At 43.4% G+C, this 14,742-nt stretch overlaps 1 protein-coding gene across 8 annotated transcripts in view; it reads left to right on the forward strand.

Moving 5' to 3' along the window:
• BEND7 (BEN domain containing 7) overlaps positions 1–14,742 on the forward strand; it is a 75,254-nt gene that overhangs the window by 33,072 nt on the left and 27,440 nt on the right. For all 8 annotated transcript variants that reach the window (XR_004953147.1, XM_016134411.2, XM_016134412.2 and 5 more), the window contains one exon: positions 8,797–9,022. Coding sequence is in view for 7 of the 8 variants with exons in the window: in XM_016134411.2 (XP_015989897.1) it covers positions 8,797–9,022 (226 nt within the window). In the remaining variant the exon portion in view is untranslated. The remainder of the gene's footprint in view (positions 1–8,796; positions 9,023–14,742) is intronic.

The following is a 14,742-nucleotide window of genomic DNA, read 5'->3' on the forward strand; positions in this document are numbered from 1 at the left end:
GGTAAGTGTTTGTTACCTTGATGGAAGAATAGCAGACTTCTACAGAAAAGCAAAACAGTATGTATGGATATTATCTTTACAATGTCCAGCTGATATGCCATCTGATTCATCTAGTCAGCAGAAACTAACTGCACCTAGAGGACCATGCAATGAGTCCCATCACAGGATAAAGGAGTTTTGTCCACAGACCGTTCGCTGGCATTCACGAGGCTGGCCTGTGCAGGCCCCGGGAGGGGAGACTAACTTCCTTAGGTGATAGGACCATCAATGCTAAGGCATTCAAATTTGGCTGGTTTTATTATTTTTTAGGCAGGAGCCCTTTAAAATTTGGTGGAAGTCCAGAGGAGAAAACAGAAAATATTTAATAATATTTAATAAACTTTTCTATAAAATATAGTTGGATGTATATAAGGGCATGCAATTTGTATATTTAAAGAGGGACCCTGAAAATTAGGTCCAAAGTTGTAGGATAGACCAAGTGGTCCAGTATTGCTAGAACAGCCGGTAGCAGATGATCATGTAAAAGTAGAACAGGGCCAGATACTGAAAGCCCTGTTACACCAGGCCAAGACTCTTGGCCTGTATCTCTGGGTGCTGGGGGGGATCGTTGCACATTTCACGTGGAGGAATAATCATACCTGTGCTTTAGAACGCAAACTAGAGCAGCCTTGTGGATGACAGATGAAAGGAAGATACTAGAGATAAAGAGACTAGGCAGAAGATGATAGTCAGCCACACGAGAGATTAGGAGGGTCCGTGCGTGAGTAATGAGCCTAAAGAGAAAGAAATGAGAGACGTTTAGGAGGCGCCCACACAGAGGACGTGGTGACTCACTGGAAAGTAACCCCCAAATCCCTGTCTTGGAAAACTAGCTTGGTTACCGCGTGGCACTGACTTCTTTAACTGAGGAAGGGAAAGAAAGAGCAGAAGCAGCCTTCAGCTCTGGATGGGAAGTAAAAGTAAGTTTAGAATGTTCATTAGACATTTGGAGCACAGAGGTCAGGAGAAAGATTAGAGTTACAAGCAATGAAAAAATGACACCTAAAACCGAGGCTTTGTTGCTTTTTTAAATGTAAAAAAAAAAAAAATACTGTAAATTTTTAAAAATTCACAGTGTATAAAGTTATCTTTTTTTATGCTGTGACCTTTGGAGTCACCCAAATACAAATTTGTATATCTATGCATAAACACAAACGGAAGGGCCCACATAGGGCTGTGGATCGTTGCAGGTAGACCTCTGATAATGATTATCTGTGCTCAAAGGCGGGAAAACAGTGAGCTCTGATCAAAACCAGCTACAATGTCAGTGCCTCAGAGTATCATAAACTAAACAATATAGAGCATGTGGGAAAATCCTATTGCGGTGTCTGGCACATAAAAGGTACTCAATAAATGTTATTTAGTCTGCAAATAATGAAGTATCTTCATTTGCATCAAGCACAATATACCAAATGAACTTATGAAACTTTGGGTCTAGGACTTGGCTTTAGTCAGAACTCTCTCCTCAGCTCAACTCCCATTGTCTCATTCTTGTTATTCCTCTCTGCACCGCCAGCCCCTCCCCGAAAGCAGCCGTATAATTTCAACAGTCCTCCTCTATAGAACTTTCTGTACTGGTTTGTAGCTATTTACATGATTTCCCCTCTCTCCTCTCTAGCTTCTCAAGGGCAGGGACTATATGATAATAATAACATTAGTGTGCTATCCTTTGCTAAACAATTTTTCACACATTTCATCCTTAACTCTTTGAGGCATGATTAGTATCCTCGCTTTATAGATGAGGAAACTGTGGCGTAAAGGACTCAGGCAGCCTGCTCGAGCTCACACAGCCGGGTCCGCAGTGAGGCCTCATCCTTGAGCGAAGGACGCCGGCACCTGTCCTAGCACGGCTCTTAACGGTGCCTAACGCCCAGTAACGGTTCATGGGACAATTATTACACGAAAAGGGAATGGAAAGGTTAGTCTAATGCCGTGTATGCTCTTTACTTGGAAGTCCCTGGCGGAGGAGAACCCGATGGCTTAAGGGGACAGGCTCTGAGGCCAGGCCGCCGGGGCTGGAGGCTCGGCTGTGCGTCCCTGGGCCCCCCTCAGTGTCCTGCCCGTAGAACGGGGACAGCGAGGGTGCTCACCTCGCGCAGCGGGTGCCGAAAGAGTTCAGTGGAGTAACCTGTGCAAAGCACTTTGACTGGTACCTGCGACGTTAATAACAGTTCTTTTTTCAGCCTTAGCGGTCCTAGCTGAGTACCGTTATAGGGATAAATGTGAATATTTAAGTAAACTTACATGTATATATAACTGAATAGATGCCATTTTTTAAAAAAGAGTGGTCAGAAATATTTCTCTTTTGGGGCAGGATTATCTGACCCATTTTAAATTAGTACATTACATAAAACTGAAACCTAAATTACACAGAAAGGCCAAAACCCAAAACCATATTTCAGCTTTGAATACAATGTTTAATTCTTTCTTCATTGGGTTCACAACCCAATACTCTACTAGTACTCAGGGAAGACAGGAATTTTTTACAGTTGCTGTTTTTTCCTACTTAGTTGGATAGATTGGTTTGTGTTTTTCAGGGCAGATACATAGATGGCTTAGGTTTGCTTCATTGTTGTGGCTTCTCGTTTGGCATGTTTTTTGGCTTTGGTGAAACAGTAAGATCAGTTTTTTAAAATATTTTTTTACAAGGTAAAATATATTTTTCTATTTAGTGTAATGATTATGAATATTTTCTAGTGATTCTTGATACACAGAAGTTATCAGAAAATAGATCCATAGATATCCATCAATTTAAGATACTTTCATTAATACTTAATTTATGGCATTTTTCAAGTAAATAATTTAAAGTGTATTAGTGCTTTCAACATAAATAGCTTCTGAATTCAGAATCTGTTTTCCTAACTTCTTCTAAGCCCAATAAATAAAATAACCCACTGGGAACTAGTAGAGCAAATTAGTCAAGCAAGCTATTTTTAAGTATATTCATTGGAACATTGCAATCAGGGCAGAATATGCTTATTAGTGTAAGTTCTAGCACTGACTGCCTGGGTTCAGATCCTTACCTCGTCACTTATTAGCTGGATGATCTTCCGAAGTAATCTAATTTCCCGAAACCTTAGTTTTTACATCTGCAAATGGGGATAATGATAGTTACTTCATAGGTTGAGAATTAAGTTCAAAACTCCAATGTAATGTGTGTTTGTCTAGGGCCTGGAATATAGTAAGTGGAAAATAGTATTAATTATAGCACCAGTTCCCAGACGTACTGAAATGAATGAAAAGTCCTTGCCCTTCAAAGAGTATATGAGGGAACAAATAAACAATGATTAGATTGTCATAGGACCTAAGCTCTAGCATCATCTGGGCCTGAGAGCAGGACTCTCCCCTCTGCCTGGACAGCCAGGCCCTCAGAGCTGAACATCTTAGAGGCGTAATTTCTGTGAGTTATGGTGGAAGAAGTAGCTTGCAGTCGTTAAAATCTTATGTATTAAATGTTTTGGCTCAGATACCTTTAGCATAAATCCAGCTGCAGTCCTAGAGTCATTAATTTGCCACCTGAGAAAGGAAAAAATTTAAGATATCTCTGCAAGACTTTGGAGGGTCTTGTTGTATAAGCGCATGACTAAATTTCCAAGAAACCCAGCTGTATGGTCTTTGCTAACATTAAATTCTTAGTCCCACCAAAATTTTATCAGAAAATCTGTAAAGGATTGTCTCTTTAATGACTTCTTGTAATTTTACCCTGTTCTAAATTAAATACAAGCTAGCACATAGACCGCACACACTTTTCGACAGGCGCCTTCCAGGATTAATCCTGACAGGAGCCCGCCGTGGAGACCCTGCCTCATTGCCGCTGCGCTTCTCAGCTCTGCCGCGTCCCATGTCACACCTGGTGTGAGCTGTTAACAGCCGTGGGAACTGGACCAACCAGAGCGAGCCTGCCTCCCAACCTAGTGTGTTCTTGAGGCCACTCTGCCCGTTGGCCACGATCTTGGAATAACATTTAATACACGGTTAAGAGCAATTCTTGCTCAGTCCACCTGGAGTGGACCTGAGTTGTAGGAAACAATTTGTTTTTCCCAGACAGAAGCAGATCATATTTGTGAGCAAAATAAAATCAGTTATGAGGAGCTTTTGCATTTTTAAAATTCTCTTAAAAACTAAATTTCATTTTCCTAAAACATCTATAATATACTGCTAAAAAAGTACTGAATGAGAATAGAAGTCAATGTATATGATAGTATTGTGAATAGAAAGACTAAATTGACAGGCTTTAGACATTCTTATAAATTCCGTTACATGTTTTCGTTCCAGAATCAGTTAGTCTTATTCCACAAAATCCTGCCTCTTTATCTGCAATCTTCTTCTAGGTTTCAGTCTTAAACCAGTCTGAAACTTGACTAGCTAGCCAGTCAAGTATGCAAACTCTTGTGTATAATTTATTAATTTACAATTGCATATCTGAGTCTAGCTAGCACTTTTCACTCTTTTAACCTATGTAGGACCACACGTCTTACTAAAACTCGGTATCAGCAGTACCTTATATAAAATAGCCTGTATCAGAAATGTCCCCTCTGTGATTAAGTTGTACGATCTCTTTTAAACTGTTTTGCATATTTTCCTTCAGATTATACAGGGGAGTCACATGATATGTTCATAGGAACTTAAGGGAGAAAATCTTCTAATTTACCTGGTTAGGGGACCTCCCCCTGAAGCTCAGTCTTGACCTCAACTACAGTTGACCTTCGAACAACGCGGCAGGTGGGAGTCACTGACCCCCGTGCAGTTGAAAGTCCATGTATTATTTTTGATTCCCCAAAACTTAACTACTGATATCCCTCAGCGTCCGCCGGGTATTGGTCCCAGGACCCCCTATGGATTCAAAGATCCGCCAGTGCTCAAGTCCCCTGTGTGAAATGGCGTAGACCTGTGCACACAGTCAGCCCCCTGCACCCGCGGACTCCCGGCCGAGACCTGAGACCAGCACAGGTGTTTACTTGTAAGTGGAGCCGCGCGGTTCAGACTCTGCCGTTCCAAGGCCAGCTGTACTTCCGAGCAGAGGGAGCCCACACCGCAGTGGAGGGGAGTCAGGCAGGGCCCAGCGGCAGGTTCAGGGTCCTGGGACCACGCGCTGGCCCCGCCCTAACTCTACCCAGCTCAAGGCGAGACATGTGAAAATCCAAACCCACAGTGGGAATTCAGGCTCGTAGCTCTTATGACGACTGTAAATGTCGTACATTCTGCCCCATACTTTGCATGTCATCATTTAAAGCTCCTCGGTATTCGATGGAGTTTATGGACTATATGATTACTTCAGTAATCAATAAAATGTGTATTTAGCACACTAGCTATCTGTTTTTGCGCAAGTATCAAAGAGTGACTGTCAGAGGCAATCAAGTTTTTAAAACGCTGTTCATTTGGAATAGAGGTGGTTTCTATCAGAGCCATTGTCAGGAAGCAGAGAGATCTCATTCAAACTAGAGACAGTAAACAAAAAGAGACTCAGTGATACAATTAAAGAGGTTTAACCTGTTTTTAAATATATGTACAAGGTTGTCGATCATTACATGGTGATAATCCACATGGTTATATTTATAAAATGGAGTAAGTAAAAAGGTTTCGTAATGAAAATTTGAGATTAACCTCTTACGTTTTCTTTGTATCTCAGAAAGTAGAGCTGCCCTCTCTTGTTTATAAGGACTGGTTTGCTTTATGGCACCTTGTAGGTATAACGTTAGTGCCCATCCACTGCCAGCTAAGAAACCTGCCTAAGGGAAAGGACGTGAATAACGGGAAAGGGACAGAGCTTAGTCAGCTCTGCTCGTGCTGCTTCCCCAACTCACGAAACTGACCCCCTCGTCAGGGGCGCCTACCCGGGCCAGTCTGTGTCCCGCGATCCAGAGAGAATGCTTCAGAGTGGTATTTTGCCGGCCCTCGGAAGCGGAGCAGGGAACGCCGGCAGCTTCTGCTTCGGGATAGCATCTCGGAAGTCGAGATTCTGTGGCCATTCCGCAGTGAGTCCCAGCGCCACAGAAACCCCAGGAGCCTCTAGGTAGTTAGTTTCAGGAGTCACCGCAGACGTCAGAAGCAGCAATCGCAGCTCCGTCTCTTAAATCCTACCTCGGGGCCCTCCCCCTCCTGAGCCTTCGCCCCTCACCGGCCACATGCAGCCGGAGGCGCTGCGCCTCTGCCAGAGCAGCCATCACTTTCCCTTTGTGGGGTAGGTGTTTGTGTGAACGTCTCATCTCCCAAGCCTGACTCCAGACTCCTCACACACAGAGGGTGCTTCATAAACACGTGTTGCAGGTCCCTGTCTCCTGGGAACTCAGCTCCTTGAGTCAGCACAGGTCCTGTTACAGGCCTGGGGTACCGAAGCACTGCACGCAGACTTTCCAACCCACTCCCTCATTTACGCAGGGACAAAAGATCTCTGAGTCAGTGCTAGTCGTCTCGACTGAGTTCCTGCATCACGTTTTGTATATTCTGACAAATATCTATTGGGCGCTAACTGGGCGTTTGGCACCCTGAATACAAAGTAGTGCGCATCCTGATGAGAAATACAGCCAACTGACTAAACAAATACAGTGTGAGAAGGACTATAAATGTAGCTCATAGTAAATACTATGAGTGTGTGAGGAAGGCGTGGCCAGTTTTGCCTGTGGCTAGTGCAGGTCAGGGGCCCAGGGAGTCCAAGGGGAGGTTCCGGGAGTCTCCGGCCAGGTGGCCAAGTGCTGAGCATCTACCTGTGCGATGGTGTCAGGACCCAGCGGAGATATGTGAGTGAGACAGGTCGGTGTCTTTCCCTTTCCTCTTTTGCTCATTGAAAAAGCTTCTCTACGTCCCTAGACTCTCAAGTAGCTGTGAGTGGCTGCTTCCGTAGACAGCAACTGGTTTTTTTCATGGCTTTCACATAATATAGAAGCACTTGGCAAAAATCTGTGATCAGTTCATCTAGAAGAGAAGGTCTAAATGGAGATATAGGGTGTCCCAAATAAAATCTGGTAATGAATAGAAAACTTCATCTTAGATTACGACGGTAAAACCCTTTCACTCCTGATATTTCCGCGTTGTCTCATTCAGCAAGCGTGCAGCGCGGACCCGGCGCGCGCCGGCTTCTGTTCCGGGAGCCGGGGGGGGGGGGGGGGGGTCGAGGGGGGTCGGGGGGGGTGGGGGGGGGGGGCGGGGACCAGCCCCTGGCGCGCGCCCGCCGCCTCCGCCGCCCTTTGCCAGCAGCGATGACCCGACAGCACTGTGTTCGCGGTGATATTCACCAAGCACTCAGAGACCGCGAGCTGCCTGGCACAGCGAAGCGGAGGCAGGGGATGACTTTCTGCACCATCCCGTCGAGAATTCCGCCGGGGAGGGACGGCGTCCAGACTCCTCCCCGCGCCATCTGAATAATTTAAGGCCGCCCCACTCTGAACATAGTGTGCCAGGCATTCTGAGAAGCAACCGGACAAAGTAATCATTCCTATTCTCTGCAGGAGAAAAACTAATCCCGAGTCCTCATATTTCTAATATGATTTCAGAAATCTAAAGTAACGCCAGGTTTGCAGAGTGATAAATATTGTTACCAAGAATAAGCTTTTAAAGCACATCTTACTTAAGTGAGGCTTTCTTCTGACCTTTTTTTCCTAATGAAAAAGTTTACCAATTGCATTTCTTCCTATTAAAGTTATTATTTTAAAGTCATGTTATGATAACAGTAAATGGCGATTTAGATTATGACTAAGAACTTTTATCTATATAGCAAGAATTTATTGAGTGCCTACTATGTGCCAGGCCCTAGAGGTACAAAGTCTGATTTCCAGGCGTCAGGAAGGGATCCAATGTAACCAATGATGACAATACAGTATAACAAATACAGTCAAATAAGCTTGTCCAATAAACAGCAGTGACCAAGAGCGCCCAGCCACACGCTTCAGAAGGAAGGAGTTAGGAAAGGCTTTGAAAAGAACATGATGTGAGCTGGGTGGAAAGATGACAAGGCGAGTTGGAAACATCCACGGCCCAATGACAGAGTGTGTTGTCAGTGTGTGAGCGTATACGGTGGCGTCCAAGCTGGAAGGCACCCCTCAGGTCCGATCCCGCGTCCCAGTCATGAAGTCCATGACAGGGAGGGGCTGTGACTGGTGCCTCGGTTTTCCAGGGGTGCTCTGGGGTATAACTTCAGATTCCTCCCCAAAGTAGGGGTCGGGGTAGGTTTAACCTTGCCTGGGGCACCTTCTCGTCATCTTTATTTTATGTATTAGTTTACAGAAGTTTTCATTAGAGAAAAAAAAAATACAGTTCCACAGGTAAAAACCACTGGCCTAGCACAAAAAGTGTGAGACCTGTGGGGGAATCCCATATTTTTGTCCTTAGGCAAATGAAATTAAATTGTTTATTGTAGGAGAAAGTGATCTGGCCATTGTAATGTCCTGATTAGATTTAAGTTATTTTTAAGTTATTTGGGCCTGAGTTCCTTCATTTAAAAAAATGAAGGCGTTTCACCCAAAGTCTCCTCTGGTTTTAAAATTATATGATTTTATGATTATCCAGCTTTTTCAGCGTTCTCCTTTCCATTGGTGTTGACGAGACAACATTGGCAGGGGAGCCTCTTGTTTTGTGAATTCTAACGAGTAGTTGGTTTTGTAAATGGCAAATGCTGGCACACGAACCTGAGGCTGTATGCTTTGCAGGCTGCGGACATTCCTAGTGATGTTTTTTGTTTGTTTGTTTGTTTTGTCGCACATATGCCCAAAGTCAAATGCTTCAAATCTTGCTTTTAATGAAATATTTATGTTCTTTTGGTAGCCAGAAGTGCAACTTGCTGAAGGCTTTGATGTGTTTATGCCTAAATCTCAGCTGGACTCTATATTGTCAAACTACACTCGCTCAGGAAGCCTTCTGTTTAGAAAACTGGTGTGTGCGTTTTTTGATGACAAGACTTTGGCTAACTCCTTACCCAATGGGAAGAGGAAAAGAGGACTCAATGACAACCGGAAAGGACTAGACCAAAATATTGTGGGTGCAATAAAAGGTTGGTCTGCATCATTTCATTTTATGGGTTCTCTGTCGAGCTTTGCTTCATTCCGTAAAGATGCCGCTGAAATTGTAGTAAACTGAGGAGAGGCGCATTTAATTGGCCGTTGGCAATTTACCCATGGCTTTTGGGTGTGGGCTCTGTAACTCACCACCCCAAATACCACTAGAATTCGGTATTACGAGGTGATGTTCATTTGCTAATACCATAATTTAAGAGCCAGTTTGATCTGCTGCAGAACCAAAAAGAAGTTTTTCTTAATTGATTTTAAAAGTGAAGGTATTTTTCCTCTCGGTAATTTCTAAGAATTTCATCAAAATATGATTTCGACTTAAATTTGTAGTCATAAATAAGAATAAAGCTATGATGCTTTTTTTAAAAAAAAAAAAAGAAAGTAAAACAGTTCTTTCCGTAGGTCAGCCATTGTGTTAGCAGGTCATTGCTTCTAAAGACATTTTAAATGTAAGCGAACCCTCCGTGAAGCCAAACCCTGTGCATCCCCACACACCCCCGGCCGCCCCTGCTTCCCTGGCTCTGTGACACGGGCTTGTGCCGGTCACGTGCAGAGACCACGGGAGCCTCCCCCGTAACGCCTGTGAACCTGGGTCTGAATCGCCACTGCGTCACAGTAGCCAGGCAGGTGCGTCTGTGCGTAGATCTTCACAGACGTCCAGTGTCGCATCCCAGACCGATCTCTTAATTTTAAAATGTCCTTACTTAGACTCTGATAAATGTTGTTTTAGGGAATAGACGTATGTGAGTGTTATTTCCAAAAGAATATAAATGAATTCTCAAATGTGAACACAACTTACAGAAAGATGAAATTGCGGATCAGGCCTTTAGTCACTTAGCGATACTGGCCAGGAAGCTCCTCACTGCCTCAGTTCCTGTGTTGTGGGCTCGAGGACAGGGACTGGACGCAGAGTCTCCCTCCCACCCTGGACCCCGTTATCCTGCAGAGGGAGCAGATGAACTTAATAGTGCTCTCAAGGGTACTTGGAAACCCACGATTGACTTTACAAAATAATATGATTTTTAAATGGCGTCGGCGAGTCCCAGACACCCTTTGTTCCTGGCCAGCGGGACACAAGCCTTCATTAGCAGAGAGTGTTTCATTCCCCAGCAGAATTTTTTTCACTTAAAGCGACAGCTGAGTTGTACTAAATAAGAAAAGCTACAGAGATATCACAGTCGGTGTCATTTCTGAAAAGAATGATTCAGCCTGAAGTGACACTAAAAACAAGATTACAGAATTTGAAAAATGGTCAATGATGTAACTAGGACTTGCTGAAGTGAAGAAGGGTCCCATTCCGATTAAATATGGCTGGGCCTTCTGGAGACATGAAGGTCAAGGCTGATGGTACTTTTCATGGCCGAAGCTTTTAAGCACACTGAAAAGCAGCCAGGATTTGTTTTAATTTTCTTTTTTTTTTTTTCAGGACAGTATATTAAGATTATGAAAGTGTCTAGAAATTGGGGAACCATAAATGACCATGTTCCAATTTAATAACAATAGAAGAGTTACCCTAATAATAGATGGTACTGAAATGTATCATCACAAGTAGGCCGATATGGGTTTATTCTACTGTTTTCAGTCTAGACTGGACGTTATACAATAGTTTGAAAAAGTGTCTCGCACACAGAAATAGGGACGACGCCTTAATTCTTCACGGCCCTACTCTTTTGCTAGAAATAAATACAGCAATTAGTCTTCTGCTCCCAGCACATAATAAAGCAGATTATTCAAATGAAAGAACTCAAATTTTCTATACACTTCTTATTCTGTTGAATTAAATCTGCATTAAAATTCTTTCAGAACCACAAAATAACTATAAGACAAATCTACCCACAAGCCACAAACAACCGAAATCAACAAATATTGTATATTCACTTGTTTGATGGCAGTGTTTATTCATGGACATTTTTATTTTTTTTCCTGATTACAAAAATAATATATTCTTGTAAAAATTCCAAACCATATAAAAAGTATAGAAAGCCGAAAGGCCTCCATAATTCCACTCTTCAGAGGTTATTGTGTACTTTCCTATAATCTTTATTTAAAGTATGAATGTGGTACCAGGTTTGTCTTTCTTATAAGAACATTCTCTTCATACTGGTCAGCCGACATTTTTCCTGATTTATTGATAACTTCTCATAAGCACCTTGAGGACAAGCTTTGTCTTAAACATGTTTTATTACCCGTCGTACTTTACTGAGAACTTTACACAGAGTAGCGTTTTCATAAATATGCGTTGGGTGAGTGAATAGATATAGGCTTTTATTTTTCATCTTGTCTTTGGTCTTAGTTTGTCGCCCTGATGGGTCTAGTAAAAACACATCCGTCCCCGTATCTTCTCACAACTCATTTGGAATGATCAATGCCAAATGTTATAAATTTCTTTGCGGTTAATAAAATGCCAGTGATAGTAAAAAAAAACGGAAACCAAATTTGAATATAAATTTGAATACTCTTCTTTTAATTTCCTAATACTTTCTTCCTTTACACCTCATACTTTCACTCACTAAAAGTTTATTAACCCACATACTACCATGAAAGTGGTTTTTGGAATTAGCTATTAATTGAAAGTCTTTTAGAATAACTATATTCCTATTTTTCTTGCTACTGGTAGAGATAAAATAGAGAAATTTATTTCCCTAACCCAGGTCCTTTGAGTAATCTGGGAAAGTGATAAAATGGTTTCTTTCTACATAATAGTAGCAAGGCTACTCACGTTTCTGCTGTCTATCACATACTTTGAAAAGATTCTGCAGATTTTAAATATTTAGTCTTCTCTGTCCTTTAAGGGATAGTGCACCAATACCGCATTAACGTGAAAAGTTCTACAACCTAGGAATATACGAAGACTGGTTGATTTTATAAAATCTTAGAGGTAAAAATAACAGTGGGGTCTGGATTTTGTTCAAAGTGATTACGTTAGTTAAGACAACAATGGGGAAAAGGTGAATAAAAACCTGTAAAGGGCTTAAAAATAGGAACAGAAATAGACTGAAAAAGGAAAGATTTTATTGTGTGATTATTAACAAAGCTCTTTGTAGTGATAATTAATATTCCCCATAACAGTACCTTGAAAATAAAATATAAGCTTCTTCGTAGAGATCACATTCTTTCACAGTCTTATCTGCTTTATGGTAGCTCACACTTAACTGATAATTCATCAAAAATCCATTTGTAGGTATGACCCAAGGATCCTTAGTTAGAGACACACCTGGACACTTTGAGTTTGACTCAGAGAAGCAATGTGTGGTCTTGGGTCTCGGCGCTGAGGATAGCGTAGCATCTTGGATTTGAGTCAGAGCAGATTTCACATGGAGTGGAGGCTAGCACCCCGTTGTGCCCTCCTCCCGTCAGGCTGTGCCCGCCGAAGACCATCCGGGTCTTGGTATCACACACCAGGAGACCAGGCGTGCGACTCAGTGAGAGCCGTCCGACTATGGACAGAATCGTTGGATCTCTCTCTGAATGCTCTTCAGAAAATGTAGTTGCCTCAAAGCCACTTTTAGGACTCGGGCGGTGATTTTTAATTCAGCTTCGTAGTGATGGGCTGAGAAAGTCTTGTTACTATCAGACTGTACAGGTTCTTCAATCCTCTTGCATTCAAGGGAAGTTACCTATGCCTGTCAAGTGAGAACCAGTCGACTGCTCTTAATTTTACTCCAGGCACCACGTGCTCGCCACACACACTGCCGCTCTCCTGGGGGGTAGTCAGGGCGACGGTCCACCAAGACAGACACCAAGGACTACAACAGCTCCAGGACTCCTTGGTTGGTGGCGCCCCAAAAACTGGACTGTGCTGCTTATACAATTAGAAGGTGCATTTGACACCCCCCTTTCACAGGCTGTGCTAAACCGACCACCAACATTTCTGAATTCTTCCCAGCAGCTCTAGAGACTTGCAGGGTCTATATTTGTCATATCAGAATACCTTTATCTTCCATTTTTATTGTACATCATCATTCATTTCCTTGGAATTTAATCAAGAAAATTGAATAGCTGTTTTCTGTTTGATCTCACATAGACTTAAATGGCTGGGAGTATAATTTACATCTGATTTATTATTTATTGCTTGATAGTAACTTCTGGGTTTTCTTAGAACCATCTGTAAGAACAAAGCTGAACTATCAGCTTGTATTTGAATACCCTTACGATGTTGATGATTTTACTCTCACTTATAGGAGAGAAAATCGAGGCTATGAGAAATTAAGTAAACTGACTTAGCTTAAACTGCTAGTGAGGGGTCGGGCAGGATGGCTCTAACCCCAGGTCCCTCCGACCCCAAAGCCACTGCCTTGCACACCTCCTTCCTTTTATGAGGAATATTTGAAAAGGGAGAGAGAAAGGTGTCCCAACTTTAAGCTTCTATCTTAAAATTTAGCATTTGGAATTCCTTATAAATTCCACTGGGAAGGCTGACATACTAATTATTTAAAGTGACCAGTGGGTGGTTGTGTGTGCAAAGCATACTCAGTGAATTTGGGGGTGAAGTACAGCTGCACTCCAGTTTATTTACTAGCTTCGAGGGCAGGGCTGCCATTGAAGACAGTGAGAACCAGGGCGCAAAACAGAGGTGTGATTTCTTCCCAAGGGAAAGAGACACTTCTGAGGCTCTTCCAGGGCAGAGGCCTGCCAAAGAAGAGCTCGAAAGTCACCTTGCATGTAAGCAGTCTCTCAAAGGATGTAAATTAGATTCTAGCTTAAGTGTTTGGCAGTTGGAACCCACCGATGAATGCTTTAATTCAAGGATCCTTTTGGAAAATGAATAATCATTGTCAACTTCTCTGTCCATATTTTTACATATAAGATCAGCTTAAAACAGGACAGAAATGCATAATATGTAACAACGAAGTCACATATGACAACTAGATAATGGCGGGAGATACATCGTTTGCCTCTCGGCTCTGTTTGTAGCTGCCACCTAGTTGTCGCTGCTTGTGTCTCCCCACTTGTTACGGCGGTCCAGACACAGACAGGCGATGTCGCATCTTGGCCATTCACTGCGAAGAGCGTCATGAGTTCGGCCCCTTTCACAGTAATTCCCGTACTCTAATGTGCATCAGAATTACCTGAGCTCTTGGTCCAAAATCCAGATTCGTGGGTCCCGTCGTCAGAGATTGATTCCACAGATGGAAAGTAGCACCAGAAACCCGACTTTTGAGCAGGCGCCTGCAGGTGACCAACGTGGGTCGTTTTCAGGCCACCTTGAAGAGCAATGCCATCCAGCTCCTGATCCTAACCGAGGCTTGCACGACCTGCCAGGGCGGCATCGGACAGCCCTCCTGTGAAGCGGCCTCCTTCCACGGTTCCCGAAGCGCACCCCGCTTTCCGAAGGCTGTCCGACTTCTCTCCTGGGGCAAACGAGAAGGTAGCATGTGCCAGCGGCCCTCATCCTCTGAACCTCCGGGGCTGAAAATGATTCTTTCTGTTATGTCACACGAGGGTCCTGGTTTCAGACACACCTGCTGTGCCTTGCCAGGAAGTGACTGGGTAACTGCCAACTTCACCAAGGTGGATGGAAGGCGTTCCAGACGTCGGCGCAACCCTGACAGGTGGATCGCCAAACAAACGCCCCGCGGTTTTCCACTCAGCCTTATCGCGACAGCCCGAAGAAAGCGGACTCTCCGTTCTCACACGTTCCTGGCCAGGCTCCCCGCCGACTGCACGTTTGGGCACCTCTCTTCGCCAAACCATGTGATACAGA

This window comes from Rousettus aegyptiacus, unplaced genomic scaffold (genome assembly GCF_014176215.1).
Source record: "Rousettus aegyptiacus isolate mRouAeg1 unplaced genomic scaffold, mRouAeg1.p scaffold_m13_p_10, whole genome shotgun sequence".
Lineage (NCBI taxonomy): Eukaryota > Metazoa > Chordata > Mammalia > Chiroptera > Pteropodidae > Rousettus > Rousettus aegyptiacus.